Genomic DNA, 26,806 nt, shown 5'->3' on the forward strand with positions numbered 1-26,806 from the left:
CCCTCCTTCCCAGACTTAGACTCTAAGAAGATGTTGATGTAATTAGCAAACCAACCTGATGTGAGAACTCTTGCTATAATGTGTTTATTGAGGTGTTATGTGTTTATGATCTTCTCCCATTGTGTGCCTCCTAGGTGTGCATTCCGTTGTTAATTGAGTCACCTATTGTGGGTCTGTTGGCAAGTCCTCTTGGAGGACCCTACTTGATGAGATTAGACTGATGTCAGCTTCACCTCATTATCTGATCAGTGTGGGATGTAATATTTGTTTTATTGTTCATGTGGGGGCACTTCCCCTATTTCTGGAGTGTAAATAAACCTGTGTTTAATGTTCAATAAAGAGTTCCAGTTTGGCATCTAAGCTAGTCTCGTCTTGGGTGCAATGCCCAGCTATAATATCTTAGTCCTATGTCCAAGGGCCGAGGAAGCTGTTCTCTGATGGAAGGCACAAGCAGGGTTCCAGGCATTCTGTCATATTTGGTGACAGGCATTGGAATGCTTCCTGCAATCTGGGACATCCAAATTACCACCAGGATCTGAGGTCCAGTTAGCAGGAGAGTTAGACACCAGCCACTATGGAAGAGGAATTTGTAAGGAGGCTGCAAGAGATGCAAGTGCAGCACACAGGACCAGTGCAGGTTCTGCTGAGATGGTATGACTCTGCCCACCGCCAGCTCTGGAAGGAAGAGCTAGACCAAGAGCAGCGCTGCCAAGGAAACATTCTCTCCATCCTGGAAAGGCACTGGTTGCAGTACGAAGTGCGGGTGTTATTAGGGGAACAACTGCACAAGGAGTGGACAGCTGAGTTAAGCAGGCTTGTCCAGGCAGAGATGCGGCTGGATGAGAGCTACAGCACTCTACGCTGGCATGTAGCCCAAGTGTGCCCTTAGACACCAGGGGACAGCCCAGCAGAAGGCTTTGGCTATGACAGCTTGGGGTTGTTGTACTGGAGGCTGTCAAAGGACCCTGACTTTGGAAGTGAGCTGGAATGGCTTTTGGAGGAAATTATGGATTACACAGACCAGATGCTGAACATCTCGGAAGTGCGCTGGGCACGGGAAGATGTGGAGTTTCTAGCCCCTCAGGAATGGGAGCTGGAACAAGCATATTAAAGACTGTTTGACAAAGCTCAACAGTATACCCAAGCCCCCATGAATGTTATGGATAATGAGTTACCCACCGAAGTGCTGGCACTGGGCCCAAGTGCTGCCAGTCCATGTTCTGGATTTTTAGCAATCCAAGAGACCTGGGATTTAATAGACTTTTCTGTTGAGGAGGAACAACCCAATGAGCCACCAGCAGAAGAGCTGGCATCGGGACAGTGCCCACCTGATCTCTGCCTACAACAATTGGTGGCCCTGCAGGATTGGTGCGAGGCCTCTGAATTTTCACTTTGTTTCCCAGCGGAAGAGCTGGCATCAGCGCAGAGCGCCGCTGGCCTCTGTTCAGCATCAACAGCACTTTTGGAGCTCCAGGGTGGGTATCCCTTCTCCCCAGCAGCAGCCCGATACAGTAGAACTCCCAACCCTAGCTGAAGCAGTAGCAGCGGCGCAGAATACCGCCTGTCTCTGCCCATACGCAGTCCCAGCAGAAGTACTGGCAACAGGACAGAGGGTCCAAGACCTCTGCCCCACATCCACAGCAGTTCAGGGCGAGGAGGTGGTAATCTTCCCTCCCCAGCGCCTGTTTAGTGACTTGGGAGTGCAGGAAGTCATCCTCGCTCCACAGCGGAAGTCTGGGAGATGGAGCAGCCAGCTCATCTCCCCACTGGCAGTTCAGGCACTTGGCAGGAAAGGAACGTGTCCTCACTCTACAGCAGGAGTCTGGAGGTCCAGGAGATGGAGCAGCCGGCTCATCTCCCCAGCAGTTCCACAGTCTGGGAGAGGAGGTGGTCGTCCTCCCTCCCCAGGGGTAGATCCACAGTCCAGAAGAGAAGATGGTCCTTCTCCCTCCCCAGTGGCAGTTCCACAGGCCGGGAGAGGAGGTGATTGTCCTCCATCCCCAGCGACGGTGTGGTGACTCGGGTGTGCAGGAAGTCGTCTGTGCTCCACAGCGTGAGTCCAGGAGTTGGAGCAGCCAGCTCATCTCCCCAACAGCAGTTCCACGGTCTGGCAGAGGAGGTGGTCATCCTCCCTCCCCTGCAGCTGCTCAAGGACCAGGGAGAGGAGGTTGTCCTCCCTCTCCAGTGGCAGATCCACAGGGCGGGAGAGGAGGTGATTGTCTTCCATCCCCAACAGTCACCTAGCACAGAGGAAACTATTCTCTTCCCAGCAAGGATCTGTGCACCTGGGAGACAGTATCAGAGAAATGTCGTCCAAGGAACTGCCTGAAGGTATGGGAGATGGGGTATTTGGATCATCTCCCCAGCGGCAGATCCACAGCCCAGGAGAGGAGGTGGTCATATTCCCTCCCCAACAGTCAGCCTGAAGGGAGGATGTGGGGTCCCCAGCGGAAACGCTAGCAACAGGGCAGAGCGCTGCTGGCCTCGGTCCAGCGCCTACATGTCTACAGGGCGTTGGGACAGTCGGCCCGTCTCCCCAGCAGCTGCCCGCAATGGTAAAGACCTCCCCGCTGAGGTGCTGGTACCAAGACAAGAGGGTCCACAACCTCTGCTCCTCCCTCACCAATGACTACCCTGCGGCCAAGAATGGAGGTTATGTGGACTATGTGGGTTCACTTTGCTGTACTAACGCATGTCCAGACCAGGGGGAGGTATGGGACCTGGCTAGTCAACTTTTGAGGGAAGGAATTTGTGATAGACCCAAGCGGGACAGGGGCTTCTGGAGGGGCCTGCGGGCTAGCCTCTTGCCTACTGACCATGGCCCAGGCTTCTGAGGGGGCTTTATTCTTTCATGTGTGCCGGGGGGTGGGTGGAATCTTTGGAGTAGTTTACTTGGGATTAAAGTCCTTGTTTCTCTGTCAGTTTCTTCCAGCAGCACCGAGGACCTCCGTGCTGGGAGGGGGTGGGGTGATCGGTGTCAGTGTCGGGGAAGATCACACCCAACTTCGGGGCTTTAACTCTCCTCACAGACTACAACTCCCACAATGCAATGCGGTCTCTCCCTGGTATTCCTCCGCCGCTCCGGGGCTATGAGGTAGAGAAGTCTCTTTCCCGCCTCCCAGTCCCTCCAGCGGCCCCCCCCCGGTGCACGGTGCAGGGGCCGGAGGGGCGGGAGGCCCCGGTGTGAGGGGGTGTCGGGGAGAAGTCCGGCTGTCTGAGGGCGGCGGAGGGATACGGCGGGGAGTGAGCCTGTCTAGTTTTCGCGCCTTTTCGGTGTCGCCGAGGATTGTGGGAAGGAGAAGTGCGGGGAGACGGCTCAGCGGATAATGATGGAGAGGGACGAGGGCGAGTCCTCCAACTCCTGGGACGGGGGAGCCGGGGAGAGGGTCCGGGAGGAGCTGGAGAGTCTGTGCGGAGAACTGAACTTGGAGGAGGAGACGGCGCTCCGGACACTGAGCAACTTCAACCGGACATGGAGCACCTACAGCCTGGAGGTCAGAGGAGGGGCGGGATATGGGGGGACACAGGAGGAGGGCGCCTCACACTATGGGGGTACACTATACAGGAGGAGGGGCCCTCACCATGGGGGTACACTATACAGGAGAATGGGGTGCTCACACTATGGGGCTACATTATACAGGAGGAGGGGCCCTCACTATGGGGGTACAGGATACAGAAGGAGGGGTCCTAGCACTTTAGGGGTACTCTACACAGGAGAATGGGGTGCTCACACTATGGGGGTATGCTATACAGGAGGAGGGGTCCTCACACTATGGGGGTATAATATACAAGAGGGGTGCTCATTATGGGGGTACACTACAGGAGATGTACTCACACTATGGGGGTACACACTACACAGGAGAATGGGGTACTCACTCTATGGGGGTATAGACTACACAGGAGGAGGGGGGCCTCACTATGGGGGTTCACTATACAGAAGGGGTCCTCACACTATGGGGGTACACTATACAGAATGAGGGGTGCTCACAATATGGGGGGTACACTACACAGGAGGGGGCCCTCACTATACAGAGGGAGGGGTCTGCACACTGTTGGGGTACCCTATACAGAAGGAGTCTGCACACTGGGGGGTACACCACAGAAGGGTCCTCACACTATGGGGGTACACTACACAGTAGGAAGTCTTCATACTGTGGGGCTGTACACTCTAGGGGTACACTGTACAGGAGGGCTACTCACACTATGGGGGTACACCACTGGAGGAGAGGTCCTCACACTCTAGGGGTACACTATACAGAATGAGAGGTCCTCACACTATGGGGTACACACTACACAGGAAAATGGAGTGCTCACACTATGGGGGTAAACTATAAAGGAGGGGGTACTCACACTATGATGGGTTTTGGTGACAGGTTCTCTTTTTTGAAACATTCAGGGTACATCACACTGCATCACATTCTTTTCCAGCCTCAACGTCTGGGAAATCTGTGAACGGGAACCCGGTAGTGATGTCATAAACTCACTTCCAGGTCAGGACAAGAAGGGGAGCCCGCAGCAGGGCTAAAGGTTGGGGGGGGGGGGGAGGAATACCTGCCCAGCACCTGGAACTACATGTCCCGGGCGTCAGGTGATACAAATGTAACATTCCTGGCATAGCAAAACTGTTACAGGCACTGCAGTGTGTTGCGGCAACGTGTGTTACTGCATTGGAGAAGTGTAGCTGGGGTCCAAGATCATTGAGGAGTGTGCCCATAGATCAGGGCTCGACAAATCCCAAGCGCCGTGGTGACTAGAAATTGTGTCCTGGCACCTGGGTTCACATATACACTGTATTGCCCAAAGTATTGGGACACCCCTCCAAATCATTGGATTCAGGTGTTCCAATCACCTCCATGGACACAGGTGTATAAAATCATCCTCTAGGCATGCAGACTGCTTCTACAAACATTTGTGATAGAATGTGTCGCTCTCAGGAGCTCAGTGACTCCAAGCGTGGTCCCGTGATAGGTTGCCACCTGTGCAATAAGTCCATCTGTGACATTTCCTGGCTACTGAATATTCCACAGTCAGCTGTTAGTGGGATTATAACAAAGTGGAAGCAACTGGGAACAACAGCAATTCAGCCACCAAGTGGTAGGCCACGTAAAATGAGAGAGCGGGGTCAGCGCATGCAGAAGCGCACAGAAGTCACTAACTGTCTGCAAAGTCAATAGCTAAAGACCTCCAACTTGGTGTGGCCTTCATATTAGCACAACAACAGTGCATAGAGAGCTCCATGGAATGGGTTTCCATGGCCGAGCAGCTGCATCCAAGCCTTACATCACCAAGTGCAATGTAAAGCGTCAGATGCAGTGGTGTAAAGCACGCCGCCACTGGACTCTAGAGCAGTGGAGACCTGTTCTCTGGAGTGACCAATTACGCTTCTCTGTGTGACAATACTATAGGCTGGTCTGGGTTTGGCGGTTGCCAGGAGAACGGTACTTGCCTGACTGCATTGTGCCAAGTGTAAAGTTTGGTGGAGGAGGGATTTTGGTGTGGGGTTGTTTTTCAGGGATTGGGCTTGGCCCCTTAGTTCCAGTGAAGGGAACTCTTAAGGTGTCGGCATACCAAGACATTTTGGACCATTTCATGCTCTCAGCTTTTTGGGAACAGTTTGGGGATGGGCCCTTCCTGTTCCAACATGACTATGGACCTTGCTTTGTGCACTGGTGCGCAAAGACATGGATGAGCGAGTTTGACTGTCCTGCACAGAGTCCTGACCTCAACCCAATAGAACACCTTTGGGATGAATTAGAGTGAAGACTGTGAGCCAGGCCTCCTCCCCCGACATCAGTGCCTGACCTCACAAATGTGCTTCTGGAAGAATGGTCCAACCTTCCCATAGACACCCTCCTAAACCTTGTGGACAGCCATCCCAGAAGAGTTGAAACTGTTATAGCTGCAAAGGGCGGGGCCAACTCAATATTGAACCCTACGGACTATGACTGGGATGCCATTAAAGTTCATGTGCGTGTAAAGGTAGGCGACCCAATACTTTTGGCAATATAGTGTATGTGTACTGAATAGGCAATGTTGTTCTGGTTTCTGTGTGATTTCAGTACAGGGGCAATTTTTTTGGCTCTTTCTCCACAACTGCCTCCCAATGACTTCAATGCTAAACCGCCTGTCATTAGCAATCTTATGTGAACACTATCTCCTTATGGCACTATGACATGCGAGTCTGGAATGCACAACTACAAGCTTTCACAGGACCCTTTTCGCAATACGTGTGGATCACATCTGTGTGAACCACCTCAGTAGGAACACATAGCCTGTCATGTGAATCTGTGATTTTGAAAATGTGTCCAGAATCACATATGTGTGAACCAGGGCAGCTCCATTCACACCTGGGTGTTTTGAGATCATGGCAGAGTCGCTGCGATTGCAAAATGCAGGTTCAGGTGTCTTTTTTTTTTTTTTTTTTTTTTTTTTTTTCTTTTTCCCTAATGTCACCTAAAATGTGGTGCGGTTTTGCAATGATTGTCGCATGGCATATTGCATCACGTGAAGCTTGTCGCCCAAAAGGTGCCTTGCTCCGGGCGCTGACAACCCATGCTATGGGAAAAAAACCTGTCTCCTAACTTTTTTAGATGCCTCCTAGATTCAAAGCAAGTTTGTCAAGCCCTGACATACACTTGGAAAGATTCTGATGGCGCTGAGATACAGCAGAAATCGGCACATTAAAATGGAACTCTAGTAAGAAAATTAAATCCTGCTACATGACTTCAAGCCCGCCCCTTCTGCAGGTATAGCTATGTAAAAAGTACAGGAATACATGGTCTTACCCTGCTCTGCATATGCTCTGTTGCTCTCTCTTGTCAGGCACTGCTGGATTTGTAGAGGCCGATCTGCTGACAGCCTTAAAGTACAATTAAATCCTCCTATCCTTTACAGCCAAGGAAGCTGCTTCTGTTTGATCTGTAACTGCCATGGTGTGATCAGTTATGACACTAGCTGTGACAGTTTGGTTGAGGACACAAGCAATTGTCACAGTTGGCAATCCTGGCATTCCGGGAAAACCGTTAAATTGATGAATTTAGCTCCACTTTGATTCACTGCTGCTCTGGGCTTCAGAAAAATGGCAGCCTCCAGCAAGAAGAAATGGGAACAATGCTGGAGGAAATCTACAGCACACACTAATTTTGGTAGCATAATTATTATTGTGGAATGTGTATGTGCCTTGTTAAAGAACATTATTTTTTATCAAGTTGTAGATAAAGTTCTGCTCAGGGGCGGACTGACCATTTGGAAACTCTGGCAGGGCCCGGGGTCAGTAGGGGCCCCATGAGATGCCCCTGGTACCCTTTTCATAGGCTTTTTTGAGTTTGAGCAAGGACACGGGCCCCATGATCCCCTATTGCCCGGGGGCCCCATGATCCCCTATTGCCCGGGGGCCCCATGATCCCCTATTGCCCGGGGGCCCATGAGTTGTCAGTCCGCCCTTTGTTCTGCTTTAATAGTCGGTTCACACACCAGGATAAAGATCCTTATTTCCAGAAGAGTGATCGTTTACTGCTGGGCCCACTAACGGAGCGAAAATTTGCCGATTATTCTTAGGTCCGATTTTCAGACGAAAAATCGGTCGAATTTCAACCCATGTATGGCCGGCCTTAGTATTCCTAAAAATGTTATAACAGTGTAAGAAACCTATAGTCTTTCTGATATCAATGACAAAGTGTGCAGATCAGATTTAGCTGATTACTTTTGTATTTTGATTTAGTATGATGAGGTGTTGTACAGAACGTACAGAACACTTCTAAGTGGTAACACTCAGCTTTGATGCTTTGAAAATAAATTAATTAGGACGTGAGTAAACATCCAGGTTTTTTTGTTTTTCCCAATATAACGGTCGTCATTGCCTGGTTGTTATTCATGATAGGAAACTTATGTAAATTGTTTGGAAACAGGGTGGATAAAAATCAATGATTCTTTTTAAAAAAAATCAAACAAATCGGATTTTTTTGATTTTAATCGGATTTTTTGGATTTAAATCAGATTTTTTTTAAAATAAAATGCTTTTTGAGGAACATATATTGCCATCCAAAGGTTATTCCATCATGAAATAAAGATTAGTTTTTTAATTATGTAGAATAAGGCTGTATATGTTTAATTTTTTTGGTAAATAAATTCCATGAATCCATTCACAATGTCATGCTCTTCCAGAGGTTTTTGTAAGATTATTGGGCAGTTTCTCTGCCTACAAGATATTATCACAGATGTTTGGTTTACTTTTGCAGTTCTCAAAACTGAATTTGACTCAGCGGAGATCACATGCCTCTTCTTCACAGCAAAAATGTTATAACATGAACAGAGTTAAGAAAAAGACCTGAATCCTAACTTCTACAAACCTATGAATACAGAATCAACCCCTTCAGTGCTAAGTTTCAAGAAGTTCAGTGAATAGAATAGAAACTATATTTTTCTGATTGTTTGGAGTGGAATAGATCTGCACAAGAAGAAAGTGAAACTAAGTGTGAGGAGGAAGGGGCTGACAGTCTAAGTGTCTTAAAAAATATATATTTTGTTTAGCCAAATTAGTTAACAAACATGGATGTTTAAGCAAATCACATATGCTGGAATGTTATTGTTTCAGTTGAATAAATCTATTTAAATTGTTATTATTAAGGTAATGATTATTTTTCTCCTTCCTAAGTACAACAGAAAAGTTGTCCAAATATGAATGATTAACCTATTAAACTGGGGATAAAAAAACTAATATGAAAAGTTGTTATTCTAAAAATCTTCATCTACTTGCATATTAAAGTTATACCAGCAAGAATTAGTCTTTATGTAGAAAACTAGGATTTATATCAAGCCTTACTGACTAGTGATTTAAATCGTGATTCAAATCAGTTTGATTTAAATCAAATCCACCCTGTTTGGAAATGACTGGGTATTGTTTTTTAGTGCCATATAATACAGCTGCTTGGCTCTCAACTGTTGTGTTAAATGTATATGAAACTAATGTCTTTGATTCTTCTTAACTTCATGGGTTATGAATGTGGGTTCATTTTATCATGTCTTTGCGTCAATGTTCCATTTCCATGCTGGGGCTTCATTTATATTTATTTTTGTCATAGGGCGACATGAAACACTGGCTTGCGTGTGCATTGTATGCAGAGTGCCGGAAAGGCATCATTCCAACTGTTGGAAGAGGTATCATGGAAGGAAATGGCGTGTCCCTCACTCGTATTCTCCGTTCAGCCAAACTGAGGTATTATGTTAAAAAAAAATATATATTTTTTTATAAAAAAAAAAGGGGAGGGTTTAAAATGTATACAATGCATTGAGGTTTATGTAAGGTTTTCACACAACTTTCACCCAAGATGCACTATTTTTTAAACTAGCCCCCATAGTTTGTGCCGCCCACATTAGCTTCAGGTTTTAATCATAGTCGTTAGATTGTAATGGCAAATGCAGTGTATGACCACTTATTTATCATGCATTGACTCCCATGTTAAATGCTGACTTGTTACAAAAAAGCATGGATTTTTTTTCTGCTCTCCAATAGCCTGATTCAATTCTTTAATAAAATGAAGAAGTGGATGGACATGTCAACCCTTCCCCAGGAATTTAGGGAACGAGTTGAACGACTGGAAAGGAACTTTGAGGTATCTACTGTAATCTTCAAAAAATTTGAACCAATATTCATGGACATGTTTCAGAATCGCCATGAAGAGCCTCCTAGACTACCTAGAAGTAGAAAACAAAGGTAAATTGCTTTTCTTCCACTAATAGATGTGCTGCTGGAAAAATTTGGTGGCAGACTATGTTTGCTTTTGTACAGAGACTATAAGTAAAACCCTTATTTCTGTTTCATGCATTGTACATATTAGTTGGTGCATCTTTATTTATTGCAAAATTCCAATTCTGGACACTTTTTTTTAATGCCTTGGGTTTTTATTTTTCCTTCAAAATAGACCAACTCCAGTGGTAGTTTAACCGCTTCAGCACACTCTATAGCAGAAATACTGCTACAGGTTGGCACCAGTGTGCAAAATCAGGCGTGTGTGTGTATATACGTGATTTTGCAGTTCTAGATAGGGGGCGCTCACGCGCTGTACTTGTGCCACCATTCGTGGCCTCGGCTGTCAATCACCGGGTCCCGGACGGTGATTTCTCATCGGCACCCGATAATCGATTGCCTCCGAGGGAGAGACCTGTGTATAAACAACACAGATCCATCCCCCGTCAGCTCCTGCACACTGCTTTGTAAGGCTCTGCATAGCAGAGCTATACATAGCAGTGTACTTACAAGGAAACACCGCACACTTGGTAAAACACAGCCCTTTGATTGCCCCACGTGTTAACCCCTTCCTGCCCAGTGCCATTAGTACAGTGTCAGTGCTTTATATTAGCACTGATCACTGTATTGGTGTCACTGGGGATGTCAGTGACATCAAGTTAGTTCCCCCTAGTGTCAAGTCGCTGATAGCCGCCCTTTCTAGAAAAAAATTAAAAAATAATTCCAGTATCTATACCACCATTTGCAGACGCTATAACTTTCATGTCAGCCAATTAGTTTACATGTATTGGGATTTTATTATTATTATTATTATTTTTTTTTTTTTTTAAGCAAAGACGTAGCAGAATACATTTTGGCCTAAATTTATGGCAAAATTTTTTTTTTTTAAATTTTACTGGACAGGTTTAATAGTTAAAAAGTCAAAAATACTGTTATTTTCTCAAAATTCAGTCTGTTTTTCTTTTTGTTTATAGCGTGAAAAATAACCGCACAGGCGATCAAATGTCACCCAAAAAAAAGCTCTATTTGTGGAGAAAAAAGGCCGTAAATTTCATTTGGGTGGTGTTGCATGACTCTGCAATTGTCAGTAAAAGTAAAGCAGCGCCGTATCGCAAAAAAATGGCCTGGTCAGGAAGGGGGATAACTCCTCTGGAGGGCGAGTGGTTAAAGCTGATCTCCATAGTATAAATAGTTTGCTTGGACTAAGCTGGTCTAAACATACAATTACCTTCACTGCTAGATGTGTGAGCTGTTTAACCACTTGCCTACCAGGCACTTATACCCCCTTATTTACCAGGCCAATTTTCAGCTTTCAGCGCTGCCGCACTTTGACAATTGCGCGGTCATGCAACATTGTACCCATATGAAATTTTGATCATTTTTTTCTCACAAATAGAGCTTTCTTTTGGTAGTATTTAATTGCCACTGGGCGCTTTACTTTTTGCGTTATAAATAAAAAAAAGTGCAAAAAATTTGAAAAAAAAAAAAAGTTTCTTTGTTTCTATTATAAAATTTTTCAAACAGGTATTTTTTCTCCTTCACTGATGTGCGTTGATGAGGCGGCACTGATAGGCGGCACTGATGGGCACTGATAGGCAGCACTAAAGGGCACTGATAGGCAGTAATAATGAGGTGGCACGGATAGGCGGCACTGATAGACAGCACTAATGAGGTGGCACTGATAGGCGGGTACTGATAGATGGCACTGACTGGCACAACCCCTGGGCACTGACTGGTGGCACTGACTGGCAGCACTGGTGGGTGGGCACAGGTGGGGGGCACTGGTGGGTGCACAGGTGGGTGCACTGCTGGGCACAGGTGGGCGGAGCTAGTAAGCGCACTGCTGGGCGCAGGTGGGCGGAACTTGCGGGTGGCACTGCTGGGCACCGATCATCAGGGCACTGATCATCAGTGCCCTGATGATCGGTGCCGATCCCCGCTCTGACAACTGCCGGTTCTCGGCAGTACTTTCCTCACGATCTGACAGCGTGAGGAAAGTGCAGCCGAGAACCGGCACTTGCATTTCCCTCTGATCAGCGTGTCATTGGACACCGCTGATCACGTGGTAAAAGGCCGCTGTGATTGGCCTTTTACCACATCACGTGATCAGCTGTGTCCGTAGGACACAGCGATCACGGAGATCGCCGGGTGCGCGCCCCCTGGGGCGCGCAGGAGAGCGCGTTCTGGGAGGACGTCATATGACGTCCACTCAGAACTGGCCGGCCGCAGTGAAGCCGTCATTCGGCTATCTGCGGTCGGCAGGTAGTTAAACTGTATGTATCTTCAGCTACATACAGTATACAGCACTGTGTTCAGGCAGTGGGATGGGAACTTTCTGGTCCACTCCCAGGACAAAATAGTCAGGTTTAGTGCTGTTTAGCCATTCACGAGGGAGCCTTCTATTCTTTGAATAAATACAAAGCTTCTTCTGATTGGCAGAGGCATAGAGGCTTATGAATGTCATGATTTCTGACTCAACCATTCAGGGAAAGCTTTGTATTCAATCATACAATGCAAAGCATCCTGTGAATGACTGAGCAGTGCTCAGTCTGACTTGTTTTTCTTCAGAAAGTGAGCTGGAAAGTTCCTATCTTCCGGGCACAGCGGTGTACACTGTATGTAGCTGAAACTGCATACAGTGCATATATGTGAAGTAAATGGTTTGTGAGGACCAGCCTGATCCAAACAAACTATCCAGGGTGACAAGCCATGCTTATGCTGTGCACTCCCCTGTTATCAGCCCACGTTACAAGCGGCCACTCCTGCAAGAAACAGTTCTAAAAGCTAACTAGACAGCGGTTCCTGCAGGGAGCCTTTCTGTCAACACACATGCTGCTGGTGACATCACCTGAACATGTGACGCGTTACAACTTAGTACCGTCTTGGTTCTGTAAAGTGTATGAGACACATAACAGTCACGTGATGGCTAGAAATATAGGCGGAAAAGGGTATTCACCTTTTTTATTTTTTGAACAGTTTTCACATGGATTGCTTGTTTGTTCCCTGCTAAATTATTGTTAGAGTAACAAAGATTTACATAATACTTTATTCGTTTTGACTTTTTTTTTTTTTTTTTAATTCTGTTTAAGGAAGTTGCAGTGTAATAGTAAAGATCTCTTCAACTTCTGCTGGACATTATTTGTATATGCAAAGGGTGAGTACACAATGTATTTACTTTTATTTCATGAATTTTGATTTTGACACAACTTGTTAAGATTTGCTAACAGGTAACTTAAAGTGTTACTAGAGTCAAAATATTTGACTCCTGCTGCTGCTTGAGTGCTGGGAAGAGGAAGAGCGAGGAGAAGAGATGCAGTCATGCACAGTGGTGGATCAGTTGAAACTTTTCTGTACTCACAGAATTAAACTGTAAGGCCTGAACTTATCTCTACGTAATGTAACTGCATTGAAATGCTAGAATCCATTTTGTCCTTTTATATTCTATTAGAACACAAAGTAAATCTAAGTAACTTTTTTTTTTTGTTTTACCAATTAATACAGATTGGTATACATTTTGGATATTATGTTTTCAACATTACTAATTATTTTACGTTTATATTTCAACATCTGTATGCAACGGAAGAATTTAGATAATTAAGAAATGTCAGCAAATACCTGTAAGCTGTATAGGTAGAAAATTTTTTTCATATAGCACTTGGGTAATACATTATTTTTAAGGGACACTAGTCCCAGTGTAACCAGTTTTGTCAAGAGTAAGTTTATAGCCTTTTAACAAGCTGAATGTTGGAGGTCAACTCTCGACATGGCACAGGACTTTTTGGGAAAAATCCTAATCCTATATTGCCCCTTTAGGTAATTGGGATCATTTTTAGTAAAGAAAATGGACATCTTGAGTGACATCATTAGGAGAGATCAGCTTTGCCTGCTTAGGTTTTTTGGGTGATAAGTTAGGAGACGAGGAGAAGGGACAAAGACGGGGGACAACAGATGGACACACACAGAAGTGAGCTGACCTAAAGCTGAAATCACTGATACCATAGAATCTATATTGGTAATGTATACCTTTCATTTTTCTGCAGGCAATTTGTCTCACTTTATATCTCCAGCTAAACCATTTAGTCGGTTATGGTTAGCATCGGAGTTGATTTGAAATAATTTTAACTGCAGTATATAAATTATCTTCTTTTCAGTTCTCGGAAGAGGGAGTTCTCTTTGGAATATCCCCAAAGCTGTTTTCAGTTTCTAGTCAATGGTTTAGTTGGTGATATATAACAAAATAGACAACTTGAGAGAATCTTGCTTTTATTATTGTTTGAACTTTAGCTCTGAGAAAATCCGTATATAACTTATGAAAACATGCAGGAATCTGGAATTAAGGAGATTCCCTACTAATTTTCCTAAATCAACTGATAATCCGAGTTCTTTATTTGCGCTAATTTGAAGACGCAATAATGTACAAAAATATAAATAAAAGTCCAGTGCAAAATGGTAATGAAATGAAGTATAATAGGTGATGCATAATAAACCAAAATAACAGTACAATAATCTAATCAAAACTAATGGTTAGACATTTGAACCAGTAATTATTTTCAAATATTAATGAATTAGGACAAGCTGTCTAGAAATGCAGCATAGGAAACTATCAGTAACTCAGTAGCAAATAACAAAGGCTATGCAAAGTGATCATGTGATCTCTCTACAACCAGATTTTCAAAGCTCAAAGTGTACCTTGGCTTGAATTGATTTAGAATACCATCCACAGGCCAATCCAATAAGCTTAGAATCTGAGGCCAAGAACAAATATTACACTAAATGGTCTATTTTGTCATATACTCAGCTAAACCATTGACTAGAAAGTGAAATTAGCTTTGGGGATATTTCAAAGAGAATCCTCCCCCCAGAGAATAGAAATGGAGATAATTTACACTGCAGTTAAAATACTTTCACATCAACTCCACCGCTATCTATAACCAATATCAAACTAAGCGGTTTCGCTAGAGATATAAGGAGAGTACAAATTGCCTGAAGAGAAGTTTTATACGTTACCAATATAGTTACTATGGTATATTTGATGTCAGCTTTAAGTCAGCGCACTTCTGTGTGTGTCTGCTTCCATCTGTTTTCTTAACTCCGGTCTTGTGTGCTGTCTCTCACAGTCATCAAACGTTTATCACCCACAAAAACCTAGGCAGGCAAAACTTATCTTACCTACTTATGACATCACTCGAAGTGTCACTTTCTTTCCTAATTACCTGAAGGCAGTATAGGATTAGGAATAATTTTGGATTTCTCCTAAAAACTCCTGGGCTTTGTCAAGAGTTGACCTCTGACCTCCAGCTTGTAAGAACCTAAATTTTAAGAGCTAGCTGCTCTTTTGACAGGACTGGTTAGACAAACTGGGACCAGTGTCACTGAAAATAATGCATTGCCTAAGTGATTATGGAGAAAGGGGGGGGCGGAATTCTACCTACACATCTTACAGACATTCGTTGAGGTCATTTGTACTGAGATTTCTTAATTATCTTACCTCCTCCTGTAGCATACAGACGTAATATAATGGACTCAAACTAATTAAAATGTTGAAAACATAATATCTACAATATATATACCAATATCTATTGTTAAAAACCAGTTAATATAGATAAAATATATACAGTGGGGCAAAAAAGTATTTAGTCAGCCACCAATTGTGCAAGTTATCCCACTTAAAAAGATGAGAGAAGCCTGTAATTGACATCATAGGTAGACCTCAACTATGAGAGACAAAATGAGAAAATAAATCCAGACAATCACATTGGCTGATTTGGAAAGAATTTATTTGCAAATTATGGTGGAAAATAATTATTTGGTCACCTACAAATAAGCAAGATTTCTGGCTCTCACAGACCTGTACCTTCTTCTTTAAGAGGCTCATCTGTCCTGCACTCATTACCTGTATCAATGGCACCTGTTTGAACTTGTTATCAGTATAAAAGACACCTGTCCACAACCTCCAACAGTCACACTCCAAACTCCACTATGGTGAAGATCAAAGAGCTGTCGAAGGACACCAGAAACAAAATTGTAGACCTGCACCAGGCTGGGAAGACTGAATCTGCAATAGGCAAGCAGCTTGGTGTGAACAAATCAACTGTGGGAGCAATAATTAGAAAATGGAAGACATACAAGACCACTGATAATCTCCCTCAGTCTGGGGCTCCACGCAAGATCTCACCCCGTGGGGTCAAAATGATCACAAGAACGGTGAGCAAAAATCCCAGGACCACACGGGGGACCTAGTGTATGACCTGCAGAGAGCTGGGACCAACATAACAAAGGCTACCATCAGTAACACACTATGCCGCCAGGGACTCAGATCCTGCAGTGCCAGACGTGTCCCCCCTGCTTAAGCCAGTACATGTCCGGGCCCGTCTGAAGTTTGCTAGAGAGCATTTGGATGATCCAGAAGAGGATTGGGAGAATGTCATATGGTCAGATGAAACCAAAATAGAACTGTTTGGTAGAAACACAACTCGTCGTGTTTGGAGGAGAGAGAATGCTGAGTTGCATCCAAAGAACACCATACCTACTGTGAAGCATGGGGGTGGCAACATCATGCTTTGGGGCTGTTTCTCTGCAAAGGGACCAGGACGACTGATCCATGTACAGGACAGAATGAATGGGGCCATGTATTGTGAGATTTTGAGTGCAAACCTTCCATCAGCAAGGGCATTGAAGATGAAACGTGGCTGGGTCTTCCAACATGACAATGATCCCAAACATACCACCCGGGCAACGAAGGAGTGGCTTCGTAAGAAGCATTTCAAGGTCCTGGAGTGGCCTAGCCAGTCTCCAGATCTCAACCGAATAGAAAACCTTTGGAGGGAGTTGAAAGTCCGTGTTGCCCAGCGACAGCCCCAAAACATCACTGCTCTAGAGGAGATCTGCATGGAGGAATGGGCCAACATACCAGCAACAGTGTGTGCCAACCTTGTGAAGACTTACAGGAAACGTTTGACCTCTGTCATTGCCAACAAAGGATATATAACAAAGTATTGAGATGAACTTTTGATATTGACCAAATACTTATTTTCCACCATAATTTGCAAATAAATTCTTTCCAAATCAGCCAATGTGATTGTCTGGATTGTTTTTTTCTCATTTTGTCTCTCATAGTTGAGGTCTACCTATGATGCCAATTACAGGCCTCTCTCATCTTTTTAAGTGGGAGAACTTGCACAATTGGTGGCTGGCTAAATACTTTTTTTCCCCACTGTATGTATATGGAGATAGAATATGGTCATTTAAAAGCCAAATTACTTCTGCAAGTATTAACTTCGTATAATAACAATAATACAATTGACATTTTTGCTTAAAATAATCCTGTCAACTAATCACACCATATGTAATGTAAAGTTTAGTGTGTGGTGTTTTTTTTTTTTTTTTTTTTTTTTTCTATCTGAGACAGACCCTCTCAATTAGTCCTCATGCACACTGGATGTTTTTACAGCTGCTGTTTTTGGCTTTTGACGTTTTTTTCTTTATACAGCCAGTAAACTCCCCAGCATGTTATCCTATGTATCCATGCACACATAGACTGTAATCAGCGGTTTTTGGCTGGAAACCCCAACCCCCGCTCCCCCCCCCCCCTCCCGAACTTGTGAGGTTTTGTTTTAGCTGTAAATCGTGGCAAACCAGCGTTTTTGGACTTTTTTTTTTTTACGCAAAAACGTGGCTAAACACTAATACAAAAACGCTGAAAAACTCACATTTTTAATGTGACTTTACACAGCTAATGTTACCAGCGTTATTAAAACGCCCTGTAGGCATAGAGCATACATCTTGCCAATTTGTACCATGTTCAGTTCTTATCTCTTAGGCGTTTGGTACTACCATACCCCCCAAATTTATAACCTGGGAAAGTATGCAGCAAGAAACTGAGAATTTCTGCTGTTAAAATCTTTGTTTAGAAACCATGAAAATAGAATATTAAATAAAAATGGCTTCCAGCATGTCCATGTTACATTTATAAATTCAGGCCTTACGGTTTAATTCCGTGAGCCCAGAATATTTCCGACATTATTAATAAATATATATATTTTTGCACACTGTTGCTTTTTTATTTCGTCTTCAAATTAGTGCAGATAAAGGTCTTGGGTTATCAGTTGATCTATGAAAATTAATAGGGAATCTCCTTAATTCCAGATCCCTGCCTGTTTTCATAAATTATATACTGATTATTTTTTTCAGAGCTAAAGTTCTGACAGATCTATTCTCCTTCTTCCTAGATTGTAAGCTCTAACGAGCCGGGCCCTCTGTTTCCTTTTGTACCAAATTGTATTGTAACTAACATCTACCTTCATTTTGTAAAGCACTGCGCAAACTGTTGGCGCTATATTAAACCTGTAGTTTAATAATTCTCCCCACTCTTCCCCTTCATACATGGAAGGGGGCGGTACATCAGGGAAATGGAAAATGTTTTGTTTGCTTTTTTTTTACCTTAATGCAAGGAGGGGGGGTGGCAGAAAAATAGAAAATAGTTTTTTTTGCATTACAAGGAATGCATTAAGGTAACGTTTTTAGCCTTAGTATCACTTTAAACAATTTAATAAAAACTAAAGATTTATGTAGCTCAGTGCTTGTTTAAAAAAAAAAAAGAGATATAAGCAAATGTTGCCATTCTTTATATGAAACAGTCTAGGGGCTTTAAAGGGAATTTTTATAGTTTTTGTACATGATTTCATGTCCTTTTTTTCTTTCTTAGGAAATTTTAGTCTGATTGGCGATGATTTGGTTAACTCTTATCACTTGCTTTTGTGCTGCCTGGATTTGGTTTATGTCCATACTTTGCAGTGTTCCCATAAGGATGACCTTCTGAATCCTTCATTTACTGGTAGGTTTTCTGAATGTATACACTTTATCAGCTAGTGGTGCTGCTTGATTGTGAATAAGTTTTTGTTTTGTACATTTTATTTGTGCGGAAAAGAGTTTTTTTTTTCAGTGTCATAATCTCACCCACTGAATAATGGATGGTTTTCTTATATGTGGATAATATAGGGATTCATAAACATAATTGCAGCCTCTGTTGAGGATATGAAATTTTTATAGAGCAAATTGGTTACACAATCAGATCTAAATCAGGCTGCTGGTAGTTTTTAGCTGTCTGTGACAGTTTTTTGTGCATTTTTTAATCCTGGCTTGGAATCAGTCAATAGAGATGTACATTTGCACAGGTCTGAGATAGGTTAGCAGTGGAGAGGACTCTGTACATATGCTCAATGAAGATGTGGTTAGGGGCCTTTTTAATTAAAAAAAAAAAAAAAAAAAAAAAACACATTTGGATTACAATAAAGAGAGCAATGTTAATTGGAGGAACTTTATCATTTGAATGAATATAAGATGGAGAATCACCATACAAGATGGAACAAATGGGAGGAATTCAAAAAGTCAAGGCTAGCCTTAGAGGTTATGGGGGATTAACATGGAAACATATTGTTGTTCTTTTATAGGGATTTCGATCTCCAGAAATGAACAGGAAAATGCAGAGCAGAAGGGGTCAGGGATTGGATTGGGGGGGGATGGGTAGTATATTGGGGGGGGGGGGGGGGGATGAAACGGTAAATGTTTTGATAATATGTTAAGGTTATAATGAGTATGTTTGTATAACTTGTTTATCTGAAAAATTAATATTTAAATTAAAAAAAAAAAAAACAGAGTAGATGCACTGTCAAACTTTGGATAAAGACCGGTGAACACACAAAACCGAGCACAACTATACAGTGACCATCCCAGAAGGAATATGTGACGAGCTACAAATCATGGCAAATAGACATAGAGTAATCATACATGAGGATAAGAGGCACAGCTAATAGAGTAGGAGGTTTGAGAGTGTACTTCTTTTCTGGCTAAATCAATCACCAGGTGGTCTTATACTGCAAAAGAGAATGAAGTAAAATGTAGTTTATGGAAAACAGTAACAAGATTATGTATGACTAGGCACAAAAACTAGTAACGGTTGAGGAAAATTATCAGAAGGAGGAGGTAAAATGGGCAGAAGAACAGGGAGCAGAAGGAAAGGTGGTAGAGAGAGAGAGTAAAAAAGTAAATAACCACTTGCCCTCAAGAAGATTTACTCCCCTTCCTGACCATGCAACGCTACACCCAAATTAAATTTTACATTTTATTTTTCTCCACGAATTGAGCTTTCTTTTGGTGGTATTTGATTGCCTGTGTGTGTGGGTTTTTTTTCTTTTGAGCTATAAAAAAAAACAGTTTTAGGAGAAAAAATATTTTTGACTTTTTTTTGCTATTAAACCTATCCAGTAAAAAAAATTAAATTTTTTTTTTAAAATTGGTCATAAATTTAGGCCAAATGTATTCTGCTACATGTCTTTGCTAAAAAAAAATAAATGTGTAAATATGTGTAAATTTGTTTGTTAAAGTTTTAGCGTTTACAAATGGCAGTATATATACTGGGATTTTTTAAATTTTTACTAGTAATGGTGGCGAACAGCGACTTATAGCGAGACTGCAGTGGGCATTCTGACACGGGGGGGGACGGGGGACGTCACTGTCATCCCCAGTGACACTAATACAGTGATCAGTGCTAATAAAAAGTACTGACATTGTACTAATTGCACTGGGCAGGAAAGGGTTAACATGTGGGGCAATCAAAGGGTTAACTCTGTGCTGGGCATTTTTTACTATGGGGCTGTGTCTGTGAGCACACTGCTTTGCATGGCTGTGCTGTACACAGCCATTCAAAGCAGTGTGCACAAGCTGTCAGGGAGTAGAACTGTTTTGTTTACAGTTTCCCCCCGGAAATGTAAAATCGTGTATATATACGTGATTTTGCTCACCCGTGCTGTCCTGCAGCAGTATATCTGCTATAGGGCAGACGGGAAGCGGTTAAATATCAATCAGGGCCTTAGCCACCGCCCGATAACAATCCAAAGTTCGTAGAAGTGTGGATGAGATTATGTTGGGATAGACTAGCGAATGTCTTTCAAGATATGTGACCATGTACTAGTGTTGGGTTTTATTGCATCACAGTGCTACTTTAGAGCTGCTAATGTATGAATGAAGTTGAACTTTGAGGCCTTGTTCACACCGTATGCAGAGACATGAGTTTTTCTGCGCATGTTCTGAAAGGGCACAAAGAAAACTATTCTGTGTCCTACTCACAACGCAACACAAGTATCACATGCAGATTTTTTTTCTGCGCAGGAATCTTCATCATGTATGTGTAGTTTTCTGCACAGAAAAAAAAAAAAGTAACGTAACATCAACATGGTGGTGTGAACAGGGCACATTGAGAGCAAATGTTTTCTTTGTGTCCTTGCAAAGACTTGAATAATATCGCCTCTGCACATGGCGCGAAGCATATGCAAGTCAAATCTGCGCCTCTCCATCAGATTTTATGCACATATGGTGTGAATGAGGCCTTTATAGTAAGTCTGCCTCACAGCTGCCATTGCAGCATTGCCTTGGTGTGTGACAGGATTGCTAAATGCCCCACACTATTTGTGCAAAGCTGTTAAAAATAAATAAAACGTGGAAATATGTAGTCTGCATCTAGGCAAAGTTATAAGATATGTAAATGGCATTCATTCCTGCCTGGGGTGATTTTTCTTGAGAACAATGGGAGATGAGAATTATATTGAGGTACTTTTTCTTTTTCCTGCCTGTCTTTGTTGCTTTTCTTGGAGGCAAAATAGTCTTCGCAAATAGTGAGATCCCAGTGACCTTACAATGCTAACACCACCAATGTTGGAAAGGAATACATAAAAATTGTATGCGTCCCCTTAAATTAACAATCTTTTTCTTGTGTAAACAGCACAGTTGCCAGCTCCTGATATGGATAGCATTGATGACGATCCTCCCTGTATTATCAACTCACTGTGTGAGTACTACGATGGGCTTGCAGTTGAAGCCAAAGGGATAAAAGAACATTACTTCAAGCCTTACATCTCAAAACTGTACGACAGAAAGGTATATTTGTCCGTGTAGTGTTTTCTTTCTAGGTTTTGTGAAAAATGTTGCTCGTCTTGCATTACTCGTATCGGTTCTCTGAATGTTCTTTGGAGATAGTGAACCTCTGATTGTATACGCTTGACACCAGAAGGTTGAAATAATAGGATTGCTTGACCCTTGGTATGACACCTTATTTTAGGTGTGGAGCTTTTACCCAAAGACATTCATATAAATAGACAAAAGAGAAAAGGTGTGTGTGTGCGTGTAAATTAAATCTTGTACAAATACACTACTTGGGGATTAAAAAAAGCTCAAGAATAAAAACAAAGCAAATGAGCGACACTATTTGGCGCAATTTGGCATAATTGGGTAAATGTCTGCTTTTCTGGGAAGCCAAGTTCAACAATTTTGCAAATTTCAAAGACTGAAGATAAGTGATCAGGGTCAGTTTTGATTCAGTTTGCAAGTGCAGGACTTTAGAGCAGCGAAAGGAGAAATTCAACTTTGGCCTATAACCTTTCAATAAATCTGTCTTACTACTGTTTAGCTTTGCTTTGCCTTGAGACAGGATTGATAAATGTCCCTTTTTATGTATTCCTGGAGATCAGGGCTTGACAAATCCCTGGTCATCACAGCAACCAGAAACAATGTCAAGGATGCCATCAGGAGGGACAGGCCATATACAAGTAGGGGGCCCAGGTGTTCTGAGGGGCCCCAACCAGGGCCATCTCTTAACCTGGGACAGCTGCTGTCAGTGTTGACCGACTGCCAGGATGGAGTGGTAGGCAGATGTGTGCAGGGAGCACAAAAGTACATGTAAGAGGGGACAGAGACCCCCCCCGTAGAGAGAGGTTACTTCATAGAACTAAATGTATCCAGATATATTCACTTTGGCTACCAGGTATAGCAACTGTCCGTACATTTATGAACCATAAGTAGCAATATTAAAAGCAGATTTCTTTGGTGTGCATCTACAGCAGGGTAGAAAGATCAAGCATATGAATATCATCAGCTGTGACCTAGTTGGTGCAGTTCCGATGAACAAGGACAGCCACATAGGTAACTACTGCTGCACCCAGATCCAAGACGAGATATCTCTCTCACTGTTACTGATGGGTGTACTTTTTCAGCTTAGTCAGGACCCATCTGAGGACTCAACGATTCACTCAATGATTAACTCTCCCAGGATATGTGCTGTGTCAGAGCACATTGTGCATGGACGGCTATTGCTGACTTAACCACTTCCCGACCATCCTATAGCAGAAATACTGCTACATGGTGGCATGGGTGCGCAAAATCACATATATATACCCCCTACCCACTCGCCATTCGCAGCTGTCAATCACCGGCTCCCGGCCGTTGATTGCCGAGCATCTCTAAAGGGGAGGAGAACTGTTTGTAAACAAAACGGTTCTCCTCCCTGTCAGCTCGTGCACACTGCTTTGCATGGCTGCACATGGACACAGCACATAGTAAAACAGCAACAACCCTTTGTTTGCCCCTCATGTTTACCCCTTCCTGCCCAGTGCCATTAATACAGTGTCGGTGCTTTTTTTTAAGCACTGATTGGTGTCCCTGGGGATGTCAGTGACACCAAGTCAGTTCCCCCCAGTGTGTCAGAATGCCCACCACAGTCCCGCTATAAGTCGCTGATCGCTGTCATTACTAGTAATGATAGAAAAAAAAATCTCAGTATCTATGCCTCCATTTGTAAACGCTATAAGTTTCATGTAAACCAATTAATTTACACATATTGGGAGGTGTAGCAGAATACCTTTTGGCCTAAATTTATGACTAAATTAGATTTTTTTTTAAACATTTATTTTTACTTGACATGTTTAATAGCAAAAAAATCTAAAATATTTGTTTTTGTTCTCAAAATTGTTGGCCCTTTTTTTTCTTTTTTCCTAGCAAAATAAACGCACAGGCAATCAAATGACACCAAAAGAGAGCTCAATTTGTGGGGGAAAAAAAGGACGTAAATTTCATTTGGGTACAGCGTTGCATGACCATGCATGCAATTGTCAGTTAAAGTAAAGCAGCGTCGTAATGCAAAAAAAATGGCCTGGTCAGGAAGGGGGGGGGGGAAATCCTCTGAAGGACACGTGGGGCTAAACTCCATGCAGCAGTGAGAGCGATATCTCTCGTCTTGGATCTGTGTGCAGCATTAGTTACCTATGTGGCTGTCCTTGTTGATCGGAACTGCACCATCAACCATCTAGGTCACAGCTGATGATGTATGGGACCTTAACAGACATGTACACTAGCAGTATAAAAGATCTTCAGCAGGGCTTGACAAATTTGCTTTGATATAGGAGCCAGCTAAAAAAATAGGAGTCAGGTGGGGGGACAGGAGGGGGAAGAGTCACGGGAGGGGGGCAGTGTAACACACAGACACCTTGGGTAATGTCAATCCTCCCAACTCTCACCTGTCCAGTGATGGGAGCTATATCTCTGTCTTGGGTCTGCTTGTAGCAATAGTTACTTGAGTGGCTGTCCTTGATCATTTCATTGGAACTGCACTATCAACCATCTAGGTCACTGCTGATGATATTTATATTCTTCTTTCTATCCTCCTGGCACACCACAGAAATCGTCTTTTACTATTGCTACTTCTGGTTCATAAGTGAATGGACAGTCATTATACCTGGTAGCCAAAGTGAATATGACTGGATAGAGTCGGTTATGCCTGATTTGTATTTCTATATGCTATAGAACTTGATGCGCAGCTTACCGGGACTGCCCATGTAACTATACTAGTACCTCCATATACAGTATCTATAATACACAGTATAATGGATAGGTAAGTCACAAAGACCCGCATTTTTTTATCCTCCCAGAGGGTTTTTGAGGGATAGACAAACTTGTAAATTCTCACGTTCCTGTGTATTCACCTCAAAGTGGCCACTATGTATGATAGTTGTGTTGAATGTATGTGGTAGTGGTGGACAATGTTGTCGGGGCTGGCAATGGTTGAGTATTTTATATTATTTAAAATAATTGTGTATTGTCCATGTAATGTTTCTAGATTTATATACAATAAACAATATAAATTTTTATTAAGATACCTGCCTATTTAGTTCTGTGAAGTAACCTCTTTCTCTACAAGGGGGGGTTCTATCCCCTTTTACATACATTTTTGCGGTTCTATTGTGGTTACACAGAACTACACTTAAGTGTGGGCATACCTTGGTTATAGCTCTTTGGGTGGCCTGTTATTAAAGTAGGGTGTAGGGGACAGTCGGGGCCCGCTGTCAGGCAGGCTCCGGACAGGAATGGCAGTGTGCGGCTGAGTGGGTGATGCTAGGAGAGGACCCTATGAAGGAGGAGGAAGAAGAGGAGCAATGAATATGAATACAGTGGGAGATGGAGGTCTAATAGTGTTCTTAGATGTCACAATGAGCATCCAAGAAGGCTCCAGAGCAATAATGAAATGGGTGTCAAAACAACCTCTAAATCAAGAGGGTTTTTCTGGTTGGGGTTATATTGACAGTGAGGAAGAAGAGGAAGTCAGGGTGAAGCAGCCTCCCGCTCTTTGTTGCTGCCACTGGAGATGCTAGTGGATATGGGATACAGGCTCACAGTGTCCCTCCTGGCACCAGATCCTCTCCACTGACACCATCTGGAGGAGCTGCTGCTGAACAGCTGAAAGCTTGGGAGGATTGGCACTTCCCAAGGTGTGTGTGTGTCAGTGTCACATGCTGCCCCCCCATGTCCTGCTGCCTTTTTTAGCTGGCTCCTGGATTTGAAGGAAATTTTGTCAAGCCCTGCTGGATCTGTTATATTCCTAGTGTATACGTCTGCTAAGGTCCCATGCATATTAAGTTCACTGGTAACACATTGGCATGAATTCAATATATCACAGGTGTTTTCAGCTCTAGGTATATTTATCTGGCTCTTTAGAATGTATACCAAGACCAGATAACTAGGGGATCAACCTCCCTTTCCATTCATATTTTGTTCTTTCTCATTAAAATCTTGCAAATGACCATTGGGCTTTTCCTTTCTAATAATGTTTTTGAAATGTGGGTTTTGGACTCCATGGTTCTTATTCTATTTTCCTATTCCATTTTAGATTCTTAAAGGGGATTGCTTGCTGGACCTCTCTAGCTTCCCGGATAATAAGTAAGCACATCAAATTTTGGTCTTTTTAAAAATGAATAGAAATTGTCCATTAGGAGCAGTTGAGACAAGCTCCAAAAGAGGCATCTGTTGTGTGTATATATAGAGTTAATTACGTAGGGTCTTCTGTATTAATGATCATCTTGACAAGGTGAATGCCTTCCATGAAAGCCATTCCATGCATAGAGCTCTTTCTCTTGGAGTAATAATGGGATCAGGTGAGTTGAGGCCTAGGGTCTCTGAGTTAGGAAAGCTCTGGTCTTCCTGAACTAGGGCATCGTTCTCAGGTCTCGCTGTCTGTCACAACCTCTGCCTGCTGACCACTGTTTAGGCTAAGTTTTTTTTCTTCTAAGTATTGATACCGGTTGGTCTCTCCAGGAAATTCCCTGTAGAGAATTAGTTTTTCGTTTCATCCTTCTGATTGAATCGGGTGACCAGCTACCTTACGTGTGGTCTATGGATCTGTGTTCTGTTTCCTGTCAAATTATTCCTCACCAGTTAGGTATTTTCCTTTTTTGTGTTCTTTTTTTTTTTTTTTTTTTTTGGCTTTTTTTTTTTCTTCTGACATCATGGGTTCAGTAACTACGCCAGGTTACCTCTTGGTCTTGTTCTCATGTTATTGCCAGGTGGGGAGTTGTAGCTTCATTCCGTGCCAACTATAGTCATGTAGTCCTTGAGGTGGCTTTGAGTTGCAGGCAGTCCAGTTTTCATATTTGGCCTGCTAGCATTTGTTTTACAGTTATCCACCCGTCAGTTGGACTGCTTTTGGATGTCCCAAAGGGGAATGACATCCTCTGTTTCTCAATAGACGAGAAAGAAAATTAGATTTTTGTATTCCATAAAATTCTTGCCTTGTGGCTGAAATGTTTGAGGAAGTGATCCCAAGTAGGGAACGATCTGTTCATTCTGATTTTTAATTCTTCTTTGGAGTGCTGCCAGTCTTTGCTGTTTGCTAGAAAATGAAGTAGTAGGCAGTTAATAGTAGGAAGAGTCCTCATGGGCTGGACTTCAGTTTTTTGTTTTTTT

At 43.0% G+C, this 26,806-nt stretch overlaps 1 protein-coding gene across 2 annotated transcripts in view; it reads left to right on the forward strand.

Annotated features, from left to right (window-relative positions):
• Positions 1 to 3,069: 3,069 nt before the first annotated feature.
• Positions 3,070 to 26,806, forward strand: part of RBL1 (RB transcriptional corepressor like 1) — a 57,998-nt gene continuing 34,261 nt past the window's right edge. For both annotated transcript variants that reach the window (XM_089673252.1, XM_089673253.1), the window contains exons 1-7: positions 3,070 to 3,494; positions 9,081 to 9,214; positions 9,512 to 9,712; positions 12,835 to 12,899; positions 18,450 to 18,578; positions 21,522 to 21,676; positions 25,734 to 25,783. In XM_089673252.1, the coding sequence (XP_089529378.1) occupies positions 3,327 to 3,494; positions 9,081 to 9,214; positions 9,512 to 9,712; positions 12,835 to 12,899; positions 18,450 to 18,578; positions 21,522 to 21,676; positions 25,734 to 25,783 (902 nt within the window). In that variant the 5' untranslated portion in view covers positions 3,070 to 3,326. The remainder of the gene's footprint in view (positions 3,495 to 9,080; positions 9,215 to 9,511; positions 9,713 to 12,834; positions 12,900 to 18,449; positions 18,579 to 21,521; positions 21,677 to 25,733; positions 25,784 to 26,806) is intronic.

This window comes from Staurois parvus, unplaced genomic scaffold (assembly GCF_062004578.1).
Source record: "Staurois parvus isolate SC_StPar_1 unplaced genomic scaffold, SC_StPar_1.0 ptg000137l, whole genome shotgun sequence".
NCBI lineage: Eukaryota > Metazoa > Chordata > Amphibia > Anura > Ranidae > Staurois > Staurois parvus.